Genomic DNA, 24076 nt, shown 5'->3' with positions numbered 1-24076 from the left:
CAGTGAATATTGTATTTAAATTGATATATTTCATTTGGGTTTGCAGTGGATAGATGATATTTTGAAATTATTTACCAAATGAAGAGGAGAATAACAATAAAATAAACTTTTCAGTGTTGATGTGTCATTTAATACTACATTCATATTCCTTATCAGAGTACCGCAAAGTCAAAAGTTCTTAAATGAGTTGTCTTCAATAAAGATGTGCCTTTATGTATTGTCACACAACTAAAATGAGCAAAATGGGACTTAATTTTCTTGTATCTATACAAACATTACGGCTGTTTGGCTTCACTTTTCTCTGCATTGCAGACAGTGTTTATGCTGTTGGGGAGCTATGTCACTGTTGCTTATTGTATAGATTTTGAAGAACTAAAAATCTATCTGAAAGGGATAGGGCTGCTCTAACCTGAAATTATTTCAAAAAAATGTAAATTGTAAATGTGAAAAAAATTGAAAATTTACTGAGATTTTCATGCTGTCATCACTGTTCTGATCATAAGTCTGATTTCTGTGTGTTATTCAAAAAAGAAACTGTCAAATTAAACCACCTGAAGGTGACCAGTCAATATATGAAAGAAACATAAAGTAGTTTTGTTTAGTATTTATGGTATATTGAAAGTCCATATACCAACACAGACATAAAGTAATTATTGACAGATGATCTGATTGTAATTACGCCACAGTATATCACTGAATATCAGCAAAGCTGTGATTTGGTTGTAAGACTGAAGCCGCAGGCTGAGTGTCAACTAAAATCACATCATGATGATAATTAATACAACAGCACAGCCTTGAGTGTTATATTGCTTTTATCGAATACTGATATGGAGTTTATTACTGGTAATAAAAGAAGTTCAAATAATAGCAACAATCTCCAGCACCAACTGTTTGCATCACAATGATGAGATTTAGTGACTATATTTCAACATTCCACATCTTTAATTCTGTGCTACAAAGTCAGAGTCAACTGTTGTCTTGGTGCTAAGTGCAAAGGAAGGGTCAGACGCAATCTTCCTGTTGGAATCTTTATTGATCTGTTATTGATTTGCTGGCAAGGCCACAGGACCCAAGTGGAAAGACAGAGACAAAAAGCACACAGCAGTATTATTAAGTGTGTGTATGTGTCTGTGTACTGTGTGCATGAGTGTGTAGGTTTGTGACCCTTTGGCTGGCTCAGGCTTAATCCCTGCAGTCCAAAGGAGGCACCCCTCCCAATGAGGGGAAATCCATAAAAGGTCATCGGACGAGAAGGCTCCAGGCCAGAAATCAAGGAACCTCGCCAACCAGAGATCCCCTGCTATCCCTGCCCCATCCCCCCAAAGCCCACAGTGATAAGGTGTCCACCTTGTGCTGCCCCACCCCCTCCAGCTGAGGACAGGAGGACCCTCCTTTGGGATTTGTCACTCAGTTAAAATCCCTCCACTGTCGGGGCACTGACTGAAATGCTACATCAAAACTGATTAACAAAAACACAAAAACTACATTCAAAATCGCTCAAAAATGTTTTTAAGTATGTAAATGTTGTTAAATTTCATTAGGAAATCTTAAAAAAAACATGAACTTTATTTTCAAACATGGGATTAGTTCTTTCAGTTTATCAGTACATTGAATCTATTCAAATACTGTGCCTAAGATATGAAATATTTTTGTTCCTTTTTTTTCGTGCTTTGCACACATAGGATAGATTATTCAGGTTGTTTGGTTGTGGAAAAAATTTTGAAATAAGAAAAAAAATGTAACGTTGCTCTGTTTAGCTAGGCTTAAGAGAAACATTCACGTTTCATTGCTTATTAACTAGTCAGTAATCAACATACAATCAAGTAATTCTTATAACCTTAAAGTCAGGGTTACTCGCCTTGATTCAGAATGCGCTGCAATGTTGCCATCTCAAGGTGAAGTAATGTACTACACCTACAATACTTCTAGAGTTAAAAAAATATAGTCTGATACCAGTGTATTTGAGAAACATGAATGTTACACCACAAAAAGGGAGTGTGAACAGTCAAGGCGGTTTTTCTATTCTTAGTTTGCATTTCAATAAAATTAACTTCTTTAAGTTCAATGAACAAATTGTGATACTTGGTTTTTATTATCTTAAAGGTTATCGGTGTTGTCGCCCAAGATGACTTGATTAGCTGATCACTCAGCATCCACCCTCACTCTCTCAGTGATGAGAAATGGACCAAAACTACAACTTCTACCATTTTGCGGTACGTGCTGTAGACGAGGAGTTCGAAAGAGCCGAGTTTAGGCGATAAGAGCCGAGCCAGGCCGAGTAAAGTCGAACCGAACCGAGTCGAGTCGAGCCGAGCCACAGAGCACGTCCTGCCGAGGAGATCCAGGAAACAGACGCCGCTCCAGAACTGCGTCAAGTTACCTGTTTACACCGAGTGACACCGCGACCGAGAGCGGAAACGAGCATGTTCATCCTCTCGTGTAAAAGATTTCCAACAGTTTTGAGACAGCCAAATAGCGCCATTCAATGACGATAATGATGATGATGATGATAATAATAGTAGTAATAATAATAATAATAATAATGATAATAATAATAATAATAATAATAATAATAATAATAATAATAATAATAATAATAAGTAGATTCAACACACTAAAACAGGATAAAGTCGGATAGAATAAAACCTTGGTTAGTTGTATATTACAATGTCATAATGATTAAAATAAAATTGCATAAAATGAAATAATGACAATATTTACAACAAATGCTAATCAAATACCGTTCACTTTTTGGTAAAAAAAAATGTTTTGAAACAAATACATTGTTGCAAAGTCCTCAGTAAGGAAAGTTCTAAATTACATCCTCATCTTACTGCTTAAATACTTATGTGCATATTTGGGTCAAATTTAATGATGACGTCATTTAAAACTGATACATTGTTGCGAACTCCTCAGTCAGAGGAGTTTGCAACAATGTATCAGTTTTAAATTATATTACAATACAGAAATGAACTGTTGTGGGGCAAATTGCATCACGTGACATGATAGAGATCCAGTCATAGACAGCCTTGATCATTTAAAGGCAGCTTTTAAATAGAAGTGAAGACATCTATTGGCATGCATCTGTTTTGTTTTATTGTTCTTTGTAAATCCAATTGATTGGTGTCTAGTCTCATCACACTGCAACCTTAGAATATATTACAAATAGGAAATGCTACATTGCTCTAAATTATTCAGTCAATTGTCCATTTATTTCTTTAAATTAATCATATATTCAGATCTATAATAGATAATTGAGCATGCATCTTAAAGTTCCATGAAGAGGGGACCCAAATTCTTTAACATGAAGTGGTAACTGTAATTAATTACTTTTTTAAAGTAACTTGCCCAATACTGGTTGTGTTGTGTTGTGTTGTGTTGTGTTGTGTTGTGTTGTGTTGTGTTGTGTTATGTTAACATATTTATTCTGTCTTGATGCAGATGGGGGATGGGGGTATTTATCCAACAGGTCCCTGGACCCACATTTCTATTGTCATAAAGGTGACTAAACATAAAATGATTAAAAAATAATTGAATGAAAATGATTCAACAGATAAGGATGTTGGCTGCTTGTAAATAAATAAATAAATAAATAAATAAATATACATTTGATGCGTTTTAACACTGCAGTTTTCTAATTTTATGTATTTGGGAATCTTAAAGTTAAATAAATGTGATTCATAAAACAATGACAATAATCAATGAATCGAGCATATACGTGGGGTTATTGAGGTAAAAAAATTGAATTGTTTTTGTTAATAAAGTAGGGAGTGTTGTGTTTTATGTTGAAGGGTCTCACCGGAAGTGTGCACTCCTCTATGCTAACTAGCTTGATGCTAGTCCGTTAACTTCTGTGTGGTCAGCCGACCGAGGCATGAGAACCGTTTCCTGGCCATTTATTTTTCTCCTCGGTATCGTGAAAGCAGTGAAAATGTCCTTCTGAACGTGATGATCTGGAGGATACTCGCGGTTTACTTCCAGCTCGATAGTGTGGAAAGATAAAACAGCGGGCTCTAAAACTCTACCTCCCTCCTCCTGCCCGTGAAGGCAGCTAGCTGCGATGTGATTGTGGATCAGCGCCGTCGAGGGAAGTTATAATTGACATTATCGCGGCTGAATGGCCACAGCACCGGCCCGTCCGCCTTCATTTACCGCCTGCATGCCTTCGTTATTTCGGTAGCCGCCGGAGCTCCGCGTCGGGAGGAACCGCTACATTGTCGAAGGCGGAAATAACCGAAAAGAAGCCCGCATCCACCCCGGCAGCGCTACTCCTCATCGGAGAGGGGAAACGATGTCTTTCTTCAATTTTAGGAAGATCTTCAAGTTGGGGCCTGACAAGAAGAAGAAGCAGTATGAGCATGTGCACAGAGATGTCAATCCGGAGGAAATTTGGGAGATTATCGGGGAGCTGGGAGATGGAGCTTTTGGGAAAGTGTACAAGGTAAGTTAATGTGACATCTGAGCCTTTTCTGTCACTGCCCTTCAAACAATCTGCTGTTATCTTCCATAAGGTGACTTAGGATATAACGACCTTTAAATTCAGACCAGAACCTCACCAATTCCCCAATTTTCATTTCGATTCTCGTCCATTTCTGCTCAAGCTGTCACCTCCATACCAATACCTCCAGTAAAAGTGTGGCAGGGCCTCTTGTCATTTTGGAGATTTAATCTGCACTCTGTTACAGGAAATCTGACTTTGTCGTGTCATTGCCTGGGTTAAAAAAAAAAGAAAAAAACTGCTAAAGGTGTGGTTCCCTTTCAGGGAATAAACATGGCCTCACACATGTCAAACTGCATTGTCTGCCTGAGATCAGGTCAGTAAAGCTCAGCTTTAGCTTCTTCTTTTTTTTTCTTTTTTTTTTTGAGCTGATCAGGTGTGTGGTTGTCAGTTTTATGTGATTTGTCCTGTTGTTTCACTAGCACATGCACACAATGCCCTCAGCTCCAATGTAATAAGAATACCTCCTAATAAAATGCCTTTCCTTCCCTTCCTTTCTTTATATTGATTAATAGATTTCCTAACAGGGCCATAAATTCAGCAGCATTGTTTACATGGGCTCCTCTTACAGACATTGCTTCCATCAAACAATAACAAATGAGAATTTACTGACAAAAAGTGGGGTTGAAATCAACTGAAACCGTAACATATGACCTTTTCCAGTCTGTAAGAAACAGAAACAAGCTGGTTTCAGTATTTAATGCTGTTATTTGCATTGCTTGGTTACGCTACATGGCACATTACTTTACCAGGTTAACTTTATGTCTGAATGCAATGCAAATTTGTTTATATAGCACCATGCAAACATCTATTAAACTCTTTGCATGTGTGGGATTGTTAAAAATTTCAAATGTAATTGGAATGCAAACTGTTTTAATTGGTTTTCAAGGGAAATTGCTGAGGAATGTTCCACAATGTGAAAACAACTTTTAAGGGTGAACTGGAAATGGGCCTCCATGGAGGTCCACACAAAGCACTATTTTCTGTAATCCCCGTTAAACAGCTTTCTCTGTGTGTGCCACTTCCTTCCTGGAACTCTTGTGATCGAATAATGCAGCTAATGGCCCATAAATCTTGATTTGCCTTCACTTGTTCCCTGGTCTTGTTAGCGTTAGGTTAGCTGTGACGAAGGCCAGAAGCACATGGGTGCCTTTGTTTTCCAGACCGAAGTCTTAAAGTAGACATAAATACACCTGGCAGTGCTGTGAGTCTCTGTTCCCACACATGGAGGGGCGGGGATGTGTTTCTGTCCTTCTGGTCACATTATAGTCAAGGCTTACTATGAAAACCAGCAGTTGTGTAAAGACGGGGTGGGGTGGGAAAGCTGATTCATTAATTTGTGAATCAGCTGTTTTTAAAATGAGGAATCCTCCCCGCATGCCATGCAGGTTTTGTTGTAGTTTTTAATTAGTGAAGAGGTGTGTCATGGACACGGTGGCTAATAGGAATGGCTTACATAATTCTGCTTGCACAGTGAGTCATCTCACATGATTGTGCTGAAGTGAAAGCCCTCTACAAGCGTACGTCAGTATTTATTCATACTGAAATATTGTTAATTTTACCTCAGCCCGTCATCCCCAGAATACAAAACACCCCGGTTTCCATCCTCCCATCCGACGTATCAGTCAAAAGTGTGCGGACCCCAAAGCTCAGTCCCCAAAGCTCAGTATGTAGCATTCAAGAGGAATTAAATGTCATGACCGAAGGCCACAAGCTCCCCTTGAAATCCTCGGTGACGGACAGCTCTCCGGTGTGAAGTTAATATTGAATCTACATATGTATTAGTGATGGCCTCTGCCAGACAGATGTCGACCCACACAAAGGGAAAGAGACGAGGAACATGTCAGGCCAGAAGTGTGTAAATATAGGATCTGACACATTCGTACGGTAGTTAACACGCCCTCCCTTCTCTTTTTCCCTAACTCCCCAAGATTGTGTCTGTATCCATAAACATTAGACTTAAAATAACTTCCCAGCTACTTGCCTCACATTCTCTGTGGTGATGTTTTTTTTTTTTTTTTTTTGTCTGCTAGTCTCTCCAGAACAGTCTAATCAATGAATAGGGAAGTTTGAGGCCAGTTACAAATATAGAAAGCAATTTCAGAAACTGATTAATTCATAAATTCATTTGGCTTAATCTCTCTCTTCATTTTCAGCCCATCAGTAGGCGTAGAGAATGAAAGGAAGGAAAGCAGATAGGCGAGAGCAGGAAGAGGTGTGCAAGAGTTGCATGATCAGCTTTTGTAAAGCAGACTTAAAGAAGAAGGGTGGAAAGTAAAACTCTTCACAGATACCTCAGCTTGTGATCAGACTGTAAGTGGAAGAAGTAAGAATAATGTGTCTATTTTAATGCATCCAATCTCTCCTGCTGGAGTTGTTAGAAGTGATGGATGCCTTCTAACAACAGTAAACCATCACCGATCACACTCTTCTGATATGAGTGTATCCCCATGTTCTTTTTTGAAGTGTTGCCAGAATATTCTCCAGAGTTGACCTTTTTGTGCCAACTTGTCTTTCAGGCCCAGAATAAACAGAATGGCACCCTGGCTGCTGCAAAGGTCATCGACACAAAGACCGAGGACGAGCTGGAGGATTACATGGTGGAGATCGACATCCTGGCCTCCTGCAACCACCATCACATTGTCAAACTGCTGGACGCCTTTTATTTCGAGGGCAAACTTTGGGTAAGCGAGCTCATGTGTTACTATTGATTTGAAGCCAAGGAGACAGAGAGGCAGTGAACCAGCCACGCTTGAAAACACACAAATTCATGGGAAGCCACGACTTAAACGGTTACATCATTCATGCAGCGCGCCAGATAAACGTACACATTACGAAAAGTACACACATCAGACATGATTACGTTGAATGCTAAAAACTCTTTGGCCTCCATGTCATTCATTTATAAGTGAAAAGTCAATATGGTCTCTTATAATAAAATCTTTCTGAATGTAGTCCTCGGTCTGCTGTCCTATCGCGAGCCGAGAGTGATACATGGTCAGTAGATCTCATTCTGTGTGCAGCAAAGAGGCCCCAAAGCAATTAGGTCCGGGCAGGTGGTGTCATGTGACCGTCCCTTGTGGACCGGCCACAACCATGGGAAGATAATGGAGTGGTTTTGGTGGCTGGAGAAAGTGCCGTGAATAATTCAGAGCCGCATGCAGGTCGTCCCCCCGGCCCCCGTCCTTAAGCCGCCTGATGAATGTACAACGCTCACCAGTCTGCATGTGCTGGGTGTTTGGTTAATGTGTAATATGATTTTTTTTTTTTTTCCCACCCACAAAGGAAACTTTGTCACCCACAGAGAGGGGGTCTGTTTGTGTGCTTGTTTTTTTTTTGAGCTGCTTTTGATGTGCAACTTTTTGTGTGAGGCTCCCATGGCGTGATACATGTGTATGCAGAACAGGAACATCCACTTCGTGTCTTCCCTTTGTTTGAGGCCTTGAATAGTGGGTGGAGCTTTATCATAGCTGTGATTGATTTCTGTGTATCAACTGATACCCTCAACCACCAGATAAGGTGCGAACGCAGCCAATATGGACATCCTGGTTTGGTACATTACCTCTTCTCTTACAAGTGAGGTCGGAGGTCATCTAGCCTTTCATCTCAATAACTGCATTAGAGAACAGTGATCAGTTCATGTAATGCACTCTGACCTCAGATCTTCTAGTAAATCCATAGTCCTGTCATTATCACCCAGTTCAAACAAAAAAATCACTGCCACGCTGCTGCATGTGGGATCAGACCCTCAAATCTGGAGCTTTAGCTCTCAGTGGATTGTTCAGCGGATTTATAGTCTGCAGTTTGTAAACATTTGAGTAGTCCTGCACGATATCAATATCGGATAAACCGTGACATGAGCTAACAGCTGTGCTTAATAGTCTTTGTTTAATAGTATTTTATGTTTTAGGAGTTGTCCAGTTCATGTTTTGAGTTTTTTTAGTTGTCTTGATTTTGCTGCTTTGGATTCTGTGAAGTTCCGGTAATATTGAAATATTGAAGTGAAATATGATCGGTGCGATCAGGCTCTATCTGATATGGTGACAGGCAGAACAAGTCTTTTGAGATATGTATGCTGCAAATGTTGATATTGCGATGATGATAATTCCGCAGTATATCTTGCAGTTCTTGAGTTTCTGGATAAATTGTTTTTTGGGGTCAACTGTTTGTGCTCTATAATGGGTAAGATTTAGTAAGATTAAACAACAATTAAAGACGATTTAGGATAATGTTAAGAAGTCTTTCGCTTTTCCAAGCATATTAAACTGGTTCTGCTGTGCCTTTATACTCATGTTGAGGTGTAAACGGACCTCTAGCAGGTTCTGATGACATGTTGCAGTTTCATGACAAAATGTGTTACCCATAGTGCAAAGAGAGGCTGACCTTGCAACATGCATGTGTACAGTTGACAAATGTGTGTTTTTTAAACTGCTTCAATGTTAAATATCAAATTGAAGATGAGAGGAAAGTTGCACTAATACCACACAACCTGTAAGCAGTTCCTAATCTGATGAGTCTAGTTCTGCAACACCAGGCTGCAATTAAGAAATTAAAAAACTGCAAAGAGGAGTTGAGGAAATGGCGTTTCAGCAGAATATGTGGTGAAACATCCTGGGCGTGAGTCACATGTAGACATACAGTCGCACGAAACTGCACCGTGTATAGAAAACGAGGTTATCGCCATTAAAGCAGAAATTGCTCTAACCATCCCAACAATCCGGTCGCAGCCTGTTTTCTCCCAGCGCTGCCGCCTCACTCCAACATGGACTCGATCTTGGTGGTTTTCCTGAAATGGGAAACAGAAGCTGCGTCTGCAGAAGACGCTCAGCGTTGCCGGTTCAGCTGCCTGATTGATCGGCTTCTTGGAACGCATCCCCAGCGTAATCAATTACACAGAATGTGGATTCTCGTGTCTTTCCAATGAAGATTTGTTTTTTCAATTCACTCAGGGAAACACAGGTCCTTTGTCAAGTAAACTCTGTGCATGTTAGAGCAGTCGAAGCGGGGCTTTATTGCATTATTTTTCCACATGTCGTTTTACCATTGCAGATCCTCATCGAGTTCTGTGCGGGTGGTGCAGTCGATGCCATCATGCTGGGTAAGTCCCTCATTCAGCGAAGGAAACAGGAAAAAAAACACTCTGAAGTTCTGGAGCACTTTCTTTGCTCCATCTCAGAGTGCCAGCTCTTTTTATTCCATCCAGGAGCCTCCACTGTGGGATTTTTTTTCCCCCCTCTCCCCAGTTAAAGAGGCCATTCCAACTGTGTAATTATTGAAGCTCAGATTTCAGGGACTGGATACTCCACTTCCAGCACACACAGTTTTCTGTCGTGTTTTGAAGCATCAAGAAACGCCTCTCCACTCATTTTTTTTTTTTTTATTATTGGCATTTGAAGTAGCAAAACAAAAAGGATAGCAGCTATTTCAGTCTGCTGTTTAATCTTGATGCCTCTTTGTGTTGTGACTCACCTTGATGTGTCCAGTTATACATGTTTACCAACGTATGGGTGGAGTTCTGTGCTCCTGTTGCTATTAGATACCATCAGAGTATCACACATGGCCCAGTTTGTGTCTGTGATGACGTGTTCATAGTAAAAAAATCAAAATAAACGACAGCTTGTATGTTTCTTCACAGAGCTGGAGCGACCCCTGACCGAGCCCCAGATCCGAGTGGTTTGCAAACAGACTTTGGAGGCGTTGATTTACCTCCACGAGAGCAAGGTCATCCACAGAGACTTGAAAGCCGGAAATATTCTCCTGTCACTGGAGGGAGACGTGAAACTCGGTAAATATCTGCATCTTTTTCTCGAGAGATGATTTTCTGTGGAGTAAGTAATCCCCGACTATCAATCGGCAGTACTGTGGAATGAATGAAGTGATACAGTACATATCTAGCAGGGTTAGAGTTCAGCATATCTCAGTGTTTTGCAAGGGAACAAAATGTATTGTTAGTTTTTATTTGATTCTACTTTCGCAAATTTAATGAACGAAATACCAGTACTATGTTAATAAGACAAAACTATGATGTTTGGTGCTATTAGTCAAGTCCAAACCAAGGTCCATCTCACCGTGAAGCGAAAGAGCTGGATACGGTCTATTTTTCACCACTTGTGTGCCAGAGTCGGGGGTACATCGAAACGGTTACGTAATGTTGGAGAAGTAAAAGTCTAAATGCTGCCGCTTAGCATCCATCGCCACAGGCTCCCCGATGATTCATGTTCTGTAGGCTGCAGAGGGTCATGACAGAGGCAGGCAAACAGTAATCATCCAGCCAGCCGCTGAGGACTTAATGATGGAACTGTTTCCCCTCTAACATGTGGATCCTGTGAGTGGAGGTAGGGAGAGAAAGAAAACTGGTGGAAATGGCTGAAGCAGAGCTGCAGCGGATGACGAGAGATGCTGGGAGCAGCTCTAAAAATGGATATTTAGATATTTCTTCATGCTTTCAGGGGTTATATTTAAAATCTTCAAGTTGCTGCTACTTTTTCACTCTGATAGAAATGTGCTGTTTGACTAGCTGTACAGTGTAACTTGATTTATTTAATTAAAAAAAAAAATAAAAATCCTTTTCTTATTTCTAATTCCAGCCGACTTTGGTGTGTCTGCTAAAAATACCAAGACGTTACAGAGAAGAGACTCTTTCATCGGCACCCCGTACTGGTGAGTCATCCTGCCTCAACACAACGGGGCATTCACCCCCTTTTCTCCTGATAATCTGTCTCTCCGTGAGGCCGGTCATTTATCTCTGCCGCGTCACAAAAGCGCCTTTGAATGTGCTCGAACGGAAATTGTCATTTATCAGTTTTAATGTGTGTGAATGCTCCACGACCTCGGCTTTAAATCCCAACTGGACTATAATAGGATTTTCTTCATTGTAAATTGAAAACTTTTAAAGGTTAGAAAGCCATCTTGAACGCACCCGTTCGCTCGCCGCTCACAAGTCGCCGTTTCGTTTTTCCAGGATGGCCCCAGAGGTGGTGATGTGCGAGACGTCCAAAGACCGTCCGTACGACTACAAGGCCGACATCTGGTCCCTCGGCGTGACCCTCATCGAGCTGGCGCAGATCGAACCGCCCAACCACGAGATGAATCCCATGAGGGTGCTGCTGAAAATAGCCAAGTCCGAGCCGCCCACCCTCATGCACCCCTCTCGCTGGTGAGATGGCGCGCCGGCGATATCTGGAGAGCCGCCACCGGAATGTTTCCGGAATAGAAATGAGGATCTGCTGAGTGTTGAATGTGTGGCAGCATAATGAATTGTTAACACTGTGTAGCCACAGGAGGCTGGTTTCATTTCACAAAGCGCGGATTAGAAGTGGTCACTCACAGACTTGACGGCTCTCGTTCTCAACAGGTCACCAGAATTCAGTGACTTTCTGCGGAAGGCGCTGGATAAGAACGTGGACCACAGATGGAGCTCTGTACAACTTCTGCAGGTGAGCGGGCCGCCTTCCTTCAGCCGCTACTGACGACAGACTACAATATCATACAGTAACTGAAACATTCAGTTGAAATATTACTTGGAAAATAACTGTTTATCTCATTGATCCGTTTTGTTCCCATGCAGCATCCCTTTGTCACCAGTGTCACTGACAGTAGACCTCTCAGAGAACTGATCGCCGAGGCCAAGGCCGAAGTCACAGAAGAGCTCGAGGACAGCAAAGAGGAGGAAGAGGAAGACGACACAGACGCGCCTCACGTACGTCTTCTTTTGATGGTTTTATGCGCATAACAAGTACTTACGTTTATTGCTTCATTCAAGAGCCCTCGGAATTGCTCTGCTGGGATGCATGCATTTCCAATTGTAAAAGAAGAAGTTGTTTACTGTATAGACAAAATGTTTGAAAGTTGCAGGTTCATAGTTTCATTTTTATAAATGTAATATCTCAAGAGTTCATAATTCCTTTGGATGCATTTCTTCACACATCTGTTATGTAAGTCTGCACAACATTGCTTGTTCGAGGAGGCAGACAATCCAAAGGTGTTAGCTCTTGTTTACTTACATAAGAAAACAGTCATTAATATTCTCATGCATAGCATGGCAGTAATTAGTTGTTGCTCATTTTTCCCTCTCTCTCTCCCTCTCTCTCTCTCTCTCTCTGTTGGATCAGGCGGGTCCTGGGCACAAGCGAGCGCCGTCAGACACCAGCGTGGCCAGTTCAGAGGACGATAAAGTCCCGCCGACGCCCTCCACCCTGGAGTCTGTTACAGAGAAGACGGAGGCCGAGCCCGCCGACGACCGCACCAGCGATAAGCTCTCTGATGAAGGACTCGGAACGAGTGAAGTAGACAAGACAGAGGAGGAGAAACTCAACGAAGTGTCTGACGCCAGTAATGAAGACCTGGCCTCCGGACCGACGGGGTCCCACAAGGATTCCAAACCAGAAGTGGAACAAGTCGACCATCCTCCCATTGAGCCTGCAGTGCCACATCCCGAAGAGCCTGGAGACACAGCACAAACCCAACAACCTGCCGCAAAGGGTCAGGAAGCAGAAGAGGAAGTAAAAGATACAGAAGAAAAGAAATCAGAAGATGAACCTGTCCCAGCAGCAGAGGTGGAAGCGGAGGCAGAGGAGGAGAAACAAGAGGAAGAGAACCAAGCAGGGCCAGAAGAATCCAGAGAATCGCAGGAAGTCGTGCCAGAAAAACCAGAATCCACATCAGAAGAAGCGGCACCAGTAGAAGAAGAAAACAAAGAGGCCGATGTGGACACACCACAACATGAAGGGTCAGAGGTCAGAGCAGAAGACGTGACGAATGGCACAGAGGTGAATGGAGACACAGAACACGTTCAACCAAATATTAACGAAGGCACAGACACAAAGTCAGGAGTGGAGGAGCCCTCTGCTGAGGTTGTTGCGGAAGACAAGGCCCCGGAAATTCAACCAGTAGAGAAACCAAAGGATGAAGCTCCTGAAGAACAGCAGGATCAGACCAGAGGGGAGGCTGGAGTGGAGGAACGAGCACCAGCTGAACACGTGAACGGAGTCTCCGATGAAGCCAAAGACGCCACCGTGGGTTCAGATCAAGTGGCCCCACCTAAAGACACTTCTGTCAAGGAAGATGAAGAAAAAGCACCCTGTGCAGATGAGGCTACCTCCCAAGATGCTGTGTCTGTTCCTGAGAGCGAAACGGATTCCGAAACAAAAGTGGAGCAAGGAAGCCCCGCTGTGATCAAACCTGAAGTGGAGAAGGACTCTGACTCTGGAAGCAGCTCTGCTGCAGATAGCAGCAGCCTCGACCTCAATCTGTCCATCTCCAGCTTCCTCTCCAAGAGCAAAGAAGGGGGCTCAGTGTCGTTGCAGGTAGAACGACTGATCCGCCACTTGTTAAATCAACACTCTTTTGATGGATCATTTGAAACCCCAAAACGTTCTTGTTTTTTTGGCAGGATTTGAAACGTCAGAAGAAAACTCTGAAGAAGACGCGGAAGTTCATGGTGGATGGCGTGGAAGTCAGCGTGACAACATCAAAGATCGTCACAGATAACGACACCAAGAACGAAGAGATGAGGTTCCTGAGGTGCGTCTGGGCCCAAATTGCTTGACATATTGTCTGTCTGAATCTGGGACGTGGCCTATTTTACACGTCTGCCTTTAAATAGTTCTCGTTCGTTTCACAACTCCCACAGCTTTTTGCAAATGCCAGATGGGTTATCTCCCATGATGAACGCCGCGTTATGTTACCGTCATCCCCCATGTTGCCTTTTAAAGACATGAGACGCACGACTGCGACTGTTCATACGAGCGCCGTCGAGTTCATAACCTGGTGTCAGTCACACAGAGCCCGATAGAGAACAGACACCACTCAGAGATATCCTGTTAGATATGAATAAACCATTAATTAACCATTAATTATTCAAATGAATAACTCCCTGCACATTATGAAATAAACTGTTTCGTGGTTTTTTTTTTTTTGAGAAGACATCGAAAAAGAAGATAGCAGTTGTTTGTGAGTAAATACTGTAGCGTCCTGACACCATTGATGTGGTTTTCCTCAGACGACAGGAGCTGCGAGAGCTCCGCCTCCTTCAGAAAGAGGAGCAGAGGGCTCAGCAGCAGCTCAGCAACAAGCTCCAGCAACAGAGGGAGCAGATCTACCGGCGCTTTGAACAGGAAACTACTGTGAGTCATTTCACTCATAATGCTACAGTCGTGTGGTGGTTTTTGTTTTTTTTTTCTTTAGTGGCCAACTGAAACAAGCTGCTTCATCTCAAAGCTGATGTAAACCTAGTGAAGCGTGTATCCAGACACCAGGCCTCCACATTCTCTGATCATTTAGCAGTTCGGTCCTGAGATGAACTCCTCACAAACCGCAAACTTTAATTTGAGTCTGGAAAACTCTATATGGACCCAGCTTTATATGCTTAAGCTGCCGTCGGTGATCTTGACCCAGCGTTTACTCCACTCTGCAGGCTAAGAAGCGTCAGTATGACCAGGAAGTGGAGAACCTTGAAAAGAAGCAGAAGCAGACCATCGAGCGCCTGGAGCAGGATCACACCAGCAGACTGCGAGACGAAGCCAAACGCATCAAGGGGGATCAGGACAAGGAACTCTCCAAGTTCCAGAACATGCTGAAGAACCGGAAGAAAGAGGTACGTGCGCCGCTGCACGACTGCTTCCGAGTGGCTTCAGGGATTGGGGGCGCTGGTTCGCTCATAACTTGGGATCATAGGCAGCTGCATATGATATCAGGGAACCCTTTAGCGGTGCATGCGATTAGCCAATTAGCTGGTGGCTCCCTCGGCTGTGCCGTGCTCATCCCGTGGGAATGCTTTCGCTTTGCCGCTCTGCCCGATGCTGAATGTGTGCAAAATGATAGCAGCAGACAGGCCGCGTCTGTCTCTTTGATGCCGCCTGCTCCATGTTGTTGTATCCATTATTCATCCGCCTCAAGGCTTCTAGCCGCCTCCCATTTTGCTGCTTGAGAATATTTGTTATTTTTAGGAAGCTGTTTAACGGTTCGCTCCCAAGTTAAGCAGAATATCTTATGCTTCTGTCCGAGGCTTGTTAAATACTCTTGCTCAGTGTTTACCTGTCATTTCTAGCTGTTTCGCAGCCTTCAGATGCTTTGCAGGGAGCTTTGGGTGGGCTTGTCCTTTCAGTTTTGCAATATGCGCCTTTTTTTTTATTGCAGCGTGATGCCTTGGTGGTTAATGTGCTGGTCCCAGGCTGTTCTCTGGGCTGCTTTATTAGCAGGACACCAAGCTTGAGGAGCTTTGCTTAGATGCACAATTCCAAAATGTGTTATGTGTTGTGTTGTTTACTGAAAATGTACTGAATCTGTTGACCTGACCGTGTCTCTGTGTGAGTGTGTGGGTTTCGGTCCTGAGATGGCCGACGTGACAAGATTTTCTCCAAGTGGTGCTGGGTTCATTTGGGTGCAATAATAAATAATCCCAGCTTTTCCCATCAGAGTAACTGAGTTGAGTGTTAAACATTTGTTGAATTCAAGAAAAAAAAGCGAAATACTGGAGAATACGGTTTTAAACTTTTGTAAATTTACAGTCACAGTGGAAAATACAGTGAAGGGGGATGTGAAAGGATCATAATCTAATCATTCCAACTCAGTTACTCTGCTTTTCCAATTCACACAGTCCAAATAATCATTGTGGCTTTGGGATTTAACTGAATGCAAAATAATTTAGGGCGACCTGTTTTTTTTGTTTTTTTGTTTTTTTTTACTAACATCCTCTGTTTTCGACGTGAATCTGTCTTGTGACAGCTCTGCGGTGCTCTGACAGTCTGCTCGGGTCTGTTGAAAACAAACATGAAGCGCAGGCAGTGGGAGCTCTCCTCAGCATGCCGACTCTGAATCGGTTGGTGGCTTGAAGCCGTATCCCCTCCTCTCAAATCAAGCCGTGCATGTCTCCCGCTGGTCTCGGCCGACTTTCTTATATTTTCGGAATGTACGACTTCAACAGGTTTTTGTTTTTTTTAAACGCAAACACTTCAGGCCAAACAGGGAATCGGACAGTCGCCCAAATACTTGAGAAAAGATCTCTTGAAACGTTTAAAGGAGGACCTTTCGCACCACAAGACTGTAGAGGTAAAGCATCACGTTCCTCCTCTTCTCTGTGAAAGACTCAGAAATTCTTTTTTCTATCCATATCTCCTTTTTTTTTTTTAACTTTCTCTCCCTATTGTCTCATTCAGTTTCACATATTCATATTTACTCAGTGAGTAGCACTTCCCTCCATTGTTCGCCTCGTTTCTCAATAGCTTAACTTCATGTGTTTAAATTCAACAGCAATAAGAGCAAACGTAATTGGACAACATTTTTATTGTTCCCTGTGAAGTTTCCAAAGCAAATAAGACCTTTATAAATAAGGCTTGTTGGGTCGAGCAGGCAGCTGGAACATGCCGCGTCCGGAGGCTGCCGGAGTACTGGAGCCCTTTAGATCAGCGAGGCAGAAAGGTTTCATCAGTCAACAGTTCAAATGTTTTATTTGAATATGGCAGGGTTGATACACCAGTCCATCCAGCTTTCTTTATTTACGACTCCAACCTGGGATCGTACCTGCTTTGTGAGGGCTTTTTTTTTGTTTTCATTTTAAAAGGCGAACCACACCCCTCATCAGCACTGTCGAGCAGTTCTGCACTTTGCCGTCTGTGCTTTATATTTCCTGGTATTATATTGTTATGGCTCCTGTGTCGAAGCAGTTTCTACCATGCGGTGACGACCAAGCCCCGCAGTTTATTAGTTGCCCCAGAACGTGAAGCAAACAGCGAATCGATGAATGGATCTCTTGAAATGAGATTCAAGTCATGTGAAAACGGGCCTACTTTCATTTTACATCCTCTCCTTTCTCTTACTGTTAACACTCCAGAGCCAGAAGCATGAAAAGCAACAAACAGCGCTTTTTTTTTTTTTTTTTTTTTTTGACAGCCTGGATTAGAGCGAAAAGCTGGAATTAAGAGCATGACAAGGCAATGAGAAGTGTCTTGATAACTCATTAATTGACTTCTTCCTAACACGTCACTTGAACTGAGCTGCAGCATCCCCAAAGCGGGGAAACCCATCCCTCCCACAGCCCGAGGACAGAATCGGTGTGAGTGCGGGTGTTTGTGTGAGAGGTGGTGCTGTCTGTGCCTGATCAGGGCGAGTGCGCCGTGTGCTCTCCTCCGCAGGCAGTGGCCCAGGTTATGATACAGTCTTTTCAGTTGTCCTCATGTGCTCTCTTCAACGCTCAGATGCAGGATGTAAGTGCCCCACCCCGCTCCTCTCCGCCTCCGGCCCATACTTAGATGTGTGTGTGTGCGTGCGTGCTTGTGTGTGTGTGTTTGAGTGACAGGATGGTAAGAATGTGTTGGAGTGACACATGTAAGCATGGGCGGCGAAGGGCTCGATGTTGGTTTTGAGTGTTGTCATCGCTGTGTTTGTGCAGTGTTTTTTTTTTTTTTTCTAAACCTTCCTCTCCTCCACAAGTGTTCTCTACATGAAGTCTGTGTGTTTTCCATGGCATCCCTCCTGCTCTACACTGTTTGCATAAGACTAGACTGAGCCCGGGGTGTGCGGTGGCTCATCCCATTCTGTCCCTGTGAGCTGAGGTCCAAACGCAGGCAGTCTGGAAAAAACACTCTCATGTGTTTGGATATTATGTTGTAACCATTTTTTTTTTTTTTTTTTTTTTTTTTTTAATAGTGTAAAACTGTTTTTTCTAAGATGTGATCCGCTTCACTTGATCACAGTTATGTAGAAGCCAAGAAATGTGATTTTCCACCATCTAGGTGGAAAAAGATAACTGAATAGGTAATTGAGAACTTTTATATGGTTTTCATAATGCGGGCTGGGCTCACAATGATGTAATCGTCTTTGTAGATGTGGTCTTGCATAAAAACGTGAATCTGTACTTGGACTGTTAACTTCTTTCCCTTTTCTCTTCACTTCCATTGTGGATCGTTGCCATCCATGATCTCTGAGTGTCTCCTCTGCTGAGTTCGGTTGATGATGTGACATTTTAGTGCTCTGTACTGTCATGAATTTGCAGTGGATTTCTAGATTATATAACAGATTCCAGGCAGTTTATTTTTTGTTTTGTTTTTTTTCCGCCGGTGGTGCGTTCGTGATGTTAACGTTCCAGCGTGTTGTGTCTCTCTCTCTGCTGTCCCTCTGTGATCCCCGGGCTTCGCCGCTGCTCTTCCTCACTGCCTGCCCTTCCTCTCTGGCTCCTCAGGAGCAGGAGTTCCTGCAGAAGCAGCAGCAGGAGCTGGACGGCGCTCTGAAGAAAATCATCCAGCAGCACAAAGTGGAGATCACCACCATCGAGAGGGACTGTCTCAACCACAAGCAGCAGCTTATGAGAGGTGGGAGGCAGAACATTTTCGCTCCACTGTTTATTATCAATCATCCGTTTTCAAGGGAAATCTTTTAGTTTATTTTTAATGTAGCCATCTGTGTGATAGGAAACTCAATAAAGGTCATGAGTGTCAAACACGCAGCTGTAAAAACATTCTATTGACATTAAGATGCTGCGTATTATCTGAATCTGTCTTTAGTTTGTATTAAATCGAACCAAAACCCCAACAGCTCAGCTCAGCCATTGTTTCTCGAACAGCCTGACAGATCCCATCCCCCTCAGCTCAGCCAGTGTGTGAACCTGACAGTGACGCGCAGACAGCTGAGAGTTAGCGGACGTGTCTCGGCCTGCTCGGCCCCGCTGCTTTGTTTACATCGTGACACGCTTCGCCGGCCAACGTGCACGCACACGTTCGCAAAGTCACAATTGGTCTCGTCCGACGTCTGTGTGTGCAGCTCGGGAGGCGGCCATGTGGGAGCTGGAGGAGCGCCACCTGCAGGAGAAGCACCAGCAGCTCAAGCAGCAGCTGAAAGACCAGTACTTCATGCAGAGGCACCAGCTGCTGAAGAGGCACGAGAAAGTAGGAGCTTAGGAGGAAATCTCCCCCAGAGAAAGCGTGGAGATTTAAAAGCTCCCCGCTGGACTGTAAAATGTGTCTGTCTGTGTGTGTGTGTGTGTTTCTTCTAGGAAATGGAGCAGATGCACCGCTACAACCAGCGCTTGATCGAAGAGCTGAAGAACAAACAGACTCAGGAGAGGGTCCGTTTGCCCAAGATTCAGCGCAGCGACGCCAAGACCCGCATGGCCATGTTCAAGAAGAGCCTCCGCATCACCGCCGTGGCGGCCATCACCCCGGATCAGGAGCGGGAGCGGATCAAACAGGTGCGCACTACAAGCCCCGCGAGGAGAACCGACTCAACGCGCCGCTTTGGCAGCACTCTGTCACGCAGGGCGTACAGCCACACCCACAGTCTGCCCAAACCAAACACCAGTCTGCCTGGACCTCAGATGACCAGACGAGGCACTCCCTCCGCCGTCCTCCAGGACGGAAATCTGCATTCTCTTAATCCGTGTTCGATGTCGGATTCCGAGTTTTACAAGAGCCGCCGTTAAAGCTGCTCCGTCTGTGCTTTTTCAGTTCGCTCTGCAGGAAGAGAAGAGGCAGAAGAACGAGAGACTCCATCAGCACCAGAAACACGAGAACCAGATGAGAGATCTGCAGCTGCAGTGCGACTCCAACATCAGGGAGCTGCAGCAGCTGCAGGTAACACACACACGCATGCACGCACGCACACGCATACAAAGCCTTCACATCCAGGATTTCTGGTAAATGTATGGAGTTTTTTCTTTCTCTCTGGGTTTCTTCAGGTCTTCTCATTTCCTCCAACTGTCCAAAAACGAGCATGTGAAGTTAATTGTTGGTTCTAAAATTACCCATGTGTGAATGTTAGTGCGTGAGACTGTCTGTGCTCATCCTGTGGGGGACCGGTGACCTTTCCACAGTGTTTCTGCCTTCACTTAGAATTAACTGGGTTCAGCTCCAGCTCAGACATATTTTGAAAAAATAAAAAAAACAACTATATTTAAGAATGTCAGATCAGAAATGAAAGGATTCATCATTAATTTCAACAAGAGCATCAGTTTTACATATTATTTTGTATTGAATATCGTCATATTTACACAATGAGATTTTTCTTTTAAAAACATTTGCTCATCAAAGATGAAATGATTTGGTTTTGAAGAAGTTAAGATATCGAAACAGTCCAGGAAAATAACATCACATTTCTGTAGTGCAGCTTAGAGATAAAGCTTCATAATGTAATGTAATAATATCCTGTGTATGTCACTTTTTATATAAAACAGGAAAAGTGAGTCCTGGAGCATGTTGGTACTGGGTGGGCTGCATGGCGTCTTCTTCATACAGAAGTGATGTAACTGTGACAGGCTCGGTTTATTCTCGTCTTATTGATCCGGTCGGGCCCTGCCGATGTCGACACGCCACTTTTGAGAAGGGTTTCTGATAACCAAACACAGTGATGAAACACTGTTAAACTTTTGAGCAGTAACAATGCTTTTCAGCTTAAATCAGTGGTTTGAAACTTTTGTCTTGTTGAGGCTGAAATTATGAAATTATTGAACACAGGTGAAACCAGGTCTGATTATCAACAGGTTGACCATGAAGCTGTGAAGTTTACATTTTTTTGCTTTGCCCTCAGCTTTTTTAATGGAGAACAATTTAATGATTAACGAAATAAGGACATCTTCTTCGATTATTTGTTTTGTTTTTAATTAATGCTGCACTCTATAAATCTTTAACTAGTTTCATTATGTGTGTTGACTTTAAATTGACTCAACAGATTTTTGGAATAAGTTCATATAGATTTAAGATTTATGTGGAACCTTCGACACATATCTAAATAACAATACCAAAAGGTTTCCATTTTAGAGCAATTCTCACTGGACCCAAAGATCTTTTATTCGTTTTCTACCCAGGAAAGCAGAACATGTCCTCAGCATAGGATTGCTCTTGTAAACCCTTCCGTCAGAGTGAAGTGTGTGAGCATCAGCCGCTCACACACGCACACACACTGAGAATCAGTCTGATGTTAAATGTTAGTGAAAGGACAATAGAGAAGCCTGTTTCCGTGGAAGTGACTGATTAATCCTGACTGCTGTGGGGTTTTTTTGTTTATTCCCTCCCAGAATGAGAAATGCCACCTCCTGATCGAACACGAGACCCAGAAGCTGAAGGAGCTGGACGAGGAGCACAGCCAAGAGATCAAGGAGTGGAGAGAGAAGCTCAGACCCAGGAAGAAGGTGATATTTCAGGCTTTTATTTCTCCTTCGTTTTTGCTCAGACCCTCCTGCAGATTAAAACTTGGACTGGGTTAACTCAGCCGTTTGGCTCTGCTGCCCCCTGCAGGCGCTGGAGGAGGAGTTCACACGGAAGCTGCAGGAGCAGGAGGTCTTCTTCAAGATGAGCGGGGAGTCCGAATGCCTTAACCCCACCACTCAGAGCCGGGTGTCCAAGTTCTACCCCATCCCAAACCTGCACAACTCGGGCTCATAGCCCGGCGCGTGCGTCCGCGCCGCCGGACAGTCTGCCTCCGATCGCGAATTCAAATTTTAAGAAAAGATGTTTCAGCTGCTTCGACTCCACCGTTAGTGAGCATGACGTGCCTACACACCGTTCCCTCACCTGATGAAGCGCTCCCGGCTCGCCGGGACACCGATGGACAATATGCACTTTTTTTTCTGAGCATGTTCAGATGTTTTCAAAGTCTGCAGTCGGTAGCGAAGGTCAGTCATGCTTATCAAGCAGCCTGCTACAGTCCCAATGATCTCCAGTGCCTCATTTCTTCCTTCTTTCTCTGCATTTAGGCCCTCTTTAAGTGTTTTCCTGCGCTTGCAGTAAATACAGTGCCCACCCCCCCCTCCTAAAACCCCCTGCAGCGTTTTGCACTTCAATAACTGCTTGTCATTTCTGCTCATAATCACCAGATGTTGACAGATTGTTTCAGTCATTTCACACAAGCTGGTGAGTAAATTCAGCTCCGAGGTTCAGTCTCACTGGGAGGAGATTCACAGAGTCAAAAGTCGAACACAGCACCGTGGTGGGGGCTGTCAGGGAGTTGTAAACATAACAGTTTAATCGGATAGTGCTCAACAAACAACATGTTGTAATTTTTGTGCTGGTTAGGTCACACACACACACACACACACACACACACACACACACACACACACACACATACACTCACACTCACACCAGGGTGATCTGTTACTGGGGTTTTGTGTTACGTGAGATAAATCACTTGACCTGCTGGTGGTTTGGTCACAAAACAAACGGTTTGCTGTAAACTTATGAATGCTTAAGGAATGTAAGGCTGTTAATTTGCACTGTTTTTTGCCACATGAGCTAAATGGAAAGAATTATGCAGTTTTGAACTCCAGACTGACATGTTTGGTTCATTTCGCCTGTTTCTCGTTTTGCCCCTCAAACACAGTTCTGATCCACGGACGCTGCCTTCGCTCTGCTCGCTGTCGTAAATGTATGAATGAAGCCTCTGCTAACATGGAGTATGGAGTGGACACGTTAAATAGACAAAATACAAGGAAGATCGGGTTTTTCTCAATGCATTTAGAGTAAAGACGGAATCAAGATGACTCATGTCGGGGATTCAAATCAAACATCCAGAATGAAGTCCAAATAAAAAAAATAGTGCTACTGTGTGTCCAGCAGCTGAACCTTATTGTAGACTTTTCTGAAACGAGATATAATCGCTCTCTTTATTGTTCTAACAAGCTTCTTTAATCTGGATGGAACAGGAAAAAGAGCAAACGCTAGCTGTTGTTGGATTTTTGGCAAATCGTGTGGCTGCTGTAGGTTCTCTGGCCTGTAGGGTAGCAACATTTAGTTGTCTACAATTGAACTGTACTAAATCTTACATGTTTTTTTTTGATAATTGAAAATTAGTTTTATTTTAATATTTTATCAAAAGTTTCACCTTTAATCCTAAATATAAATAAAGCATTTCATCCTCGCAGATTTATTGAAAATTTGAAATCTAAAATCTCACTTCTATGTTTCAGATTTTGACTTTGAGTTGTTATTCAGTTTGACTCTAACACATGGATAAAGCGGTGCTTGAAGGTCAATATTGATCAAGCGCCTCACGTTGTTAGATGACATCTTTCAGTTTTCCCCTTTGGAAAGTCAAAGCTTTCCCACCATTTGTCCCAAAATCTGTCTGCGCAGAGAGAAATGCTCTTCGTCTTGTATTTTTGTTCTTTGAGGTGTCCGTGACCTGCTGCTGTATCCCAGAGGGAAGGTATCGATGGTTCACGACCAGCTGTATTTTGCCACTTCGTACCATTGTATGATCTGTTTGCTGTCGTCTCCATGACTGGCGTTTGTGTCCTGAATGCTGGATTTGTTTTGGGTCAGTGGAAGAGTGTATCATGTGAGTTACACCAATCCATCCACAGATTTCAGATATTATTTTTTTTTAATAAGTTACAGCATTTTGATGTCATCCTACCACAATGAATATTCTTCATATATGCATTTTTTTGATGTCAAGATCAAATGTATTTAATGTGTCTTTATAAATGGACTTTTTTTTTTTCTTGTAAATAAAAATCCAGTTTATTTGACACCTGGAGTGAAACTCAGTCATCAAGACGCACAAATCGAAAAATAGATTTATTATTTTTCTCTTGTGTTTTTTTTTTTCAAATATATGTTGATAAAGTGTCAATAAGTTCAATCACGTAAA

The 24076-nt window shown here is 43.1% G+C and overlaps 1 protein-coding gene across 3 annotated transcripts; it reads left to right on the top strand.

Moving 5' to 3' along the window:
* The first annotated feature begins 3830 nt into the window (after positions 1–3830).
* Positions 3831–23954, top strand: slka (STE20-like kinase a). 3 transcript variants are annotated; one of them, XM_030106117.1, is made up of 19 exons: positions 3831–4441; positions 7018–7182; positions 9548–9596; positions 10134–10283; positions 11086–11158; positions 11460–11654; positions 11853–11934; positions 12066–12197; positions 12610–13803; positions 13890–14020; positions 14499–14622; positions 14913–15092; positions 17629–17700; positions 18675–18804; positions 19253–19377; positions 19485–19679; positions 19936–20061; positions 21501–21614; positions 21721–23954. In XM_030106117.1, exons 1-19 carry the CDS (start codon positions 4292–4294, stop codon positions 21865–21867), a joined length of 3534 nt encoding a protein of 1177 aa, XP_029961977.1. In that variant the 5' UTR covers positions 3831–4291; the 3' UTR covers positions 21868–23954. The 3 variants fall into 3 exon arrangements, with proteins under 3 accessions (XP_029961977.1, XP_029961976.1, XP_029961978.1); XM_030106116.1 differs by lacking the exon at positions 17629–17700 and adding an exon at positions 16454–16546; XM_030106118.1 differs by lacking the exon at positions 17629–17700 and having other exon boundaries at positions 3832–4441.
* The last annotated feature ends 122 nt before the right edge of the window (positions 23955–24076 follow it).

Source organism: Salarias fasciatus, chromosome 13, assembly GCF_902148845.1.
Source record: "Salarias fasciatus chromosome 13, fSalaFa1.1, whole genome shotgun sequence".
In the NCBI taxonomy this organism is placed as follows: Eukaryota; Metazoa; Chordata; class Actinopteri; order Blenniiformes; family Blenniidae; genus Salarias; species Salarias fasciatus.
This window is presented reverse-complemented; position numbering and strand designations above follow the sequence as displayed.

Excerpts from the sequence above, each read along its gene's own strand:
- slka (XM_030106116.1), top strand. The coding sequence starts at position 4,292 with ATGTCTTTCTTCAATTTTAGGAAGATCTTCAAGTTGGGGCCTGACAAG. Across the intron at positions 10,284-11,085 it reads GGAGGGAGACGTGAAACTCG|CCGACTTTGGTGTGTCTGCT; the intron begins GTAAATATCTGC and ends TTCTAATTCCAG. Across the intron at positions 16,547-18,674 it reads CGCACCACAAGACTGTAGAG|GAGCAGGAGTTCCTGCAGAA; the intron begins GTAAAGCATCAC and ends CTGGCTCCTCAG.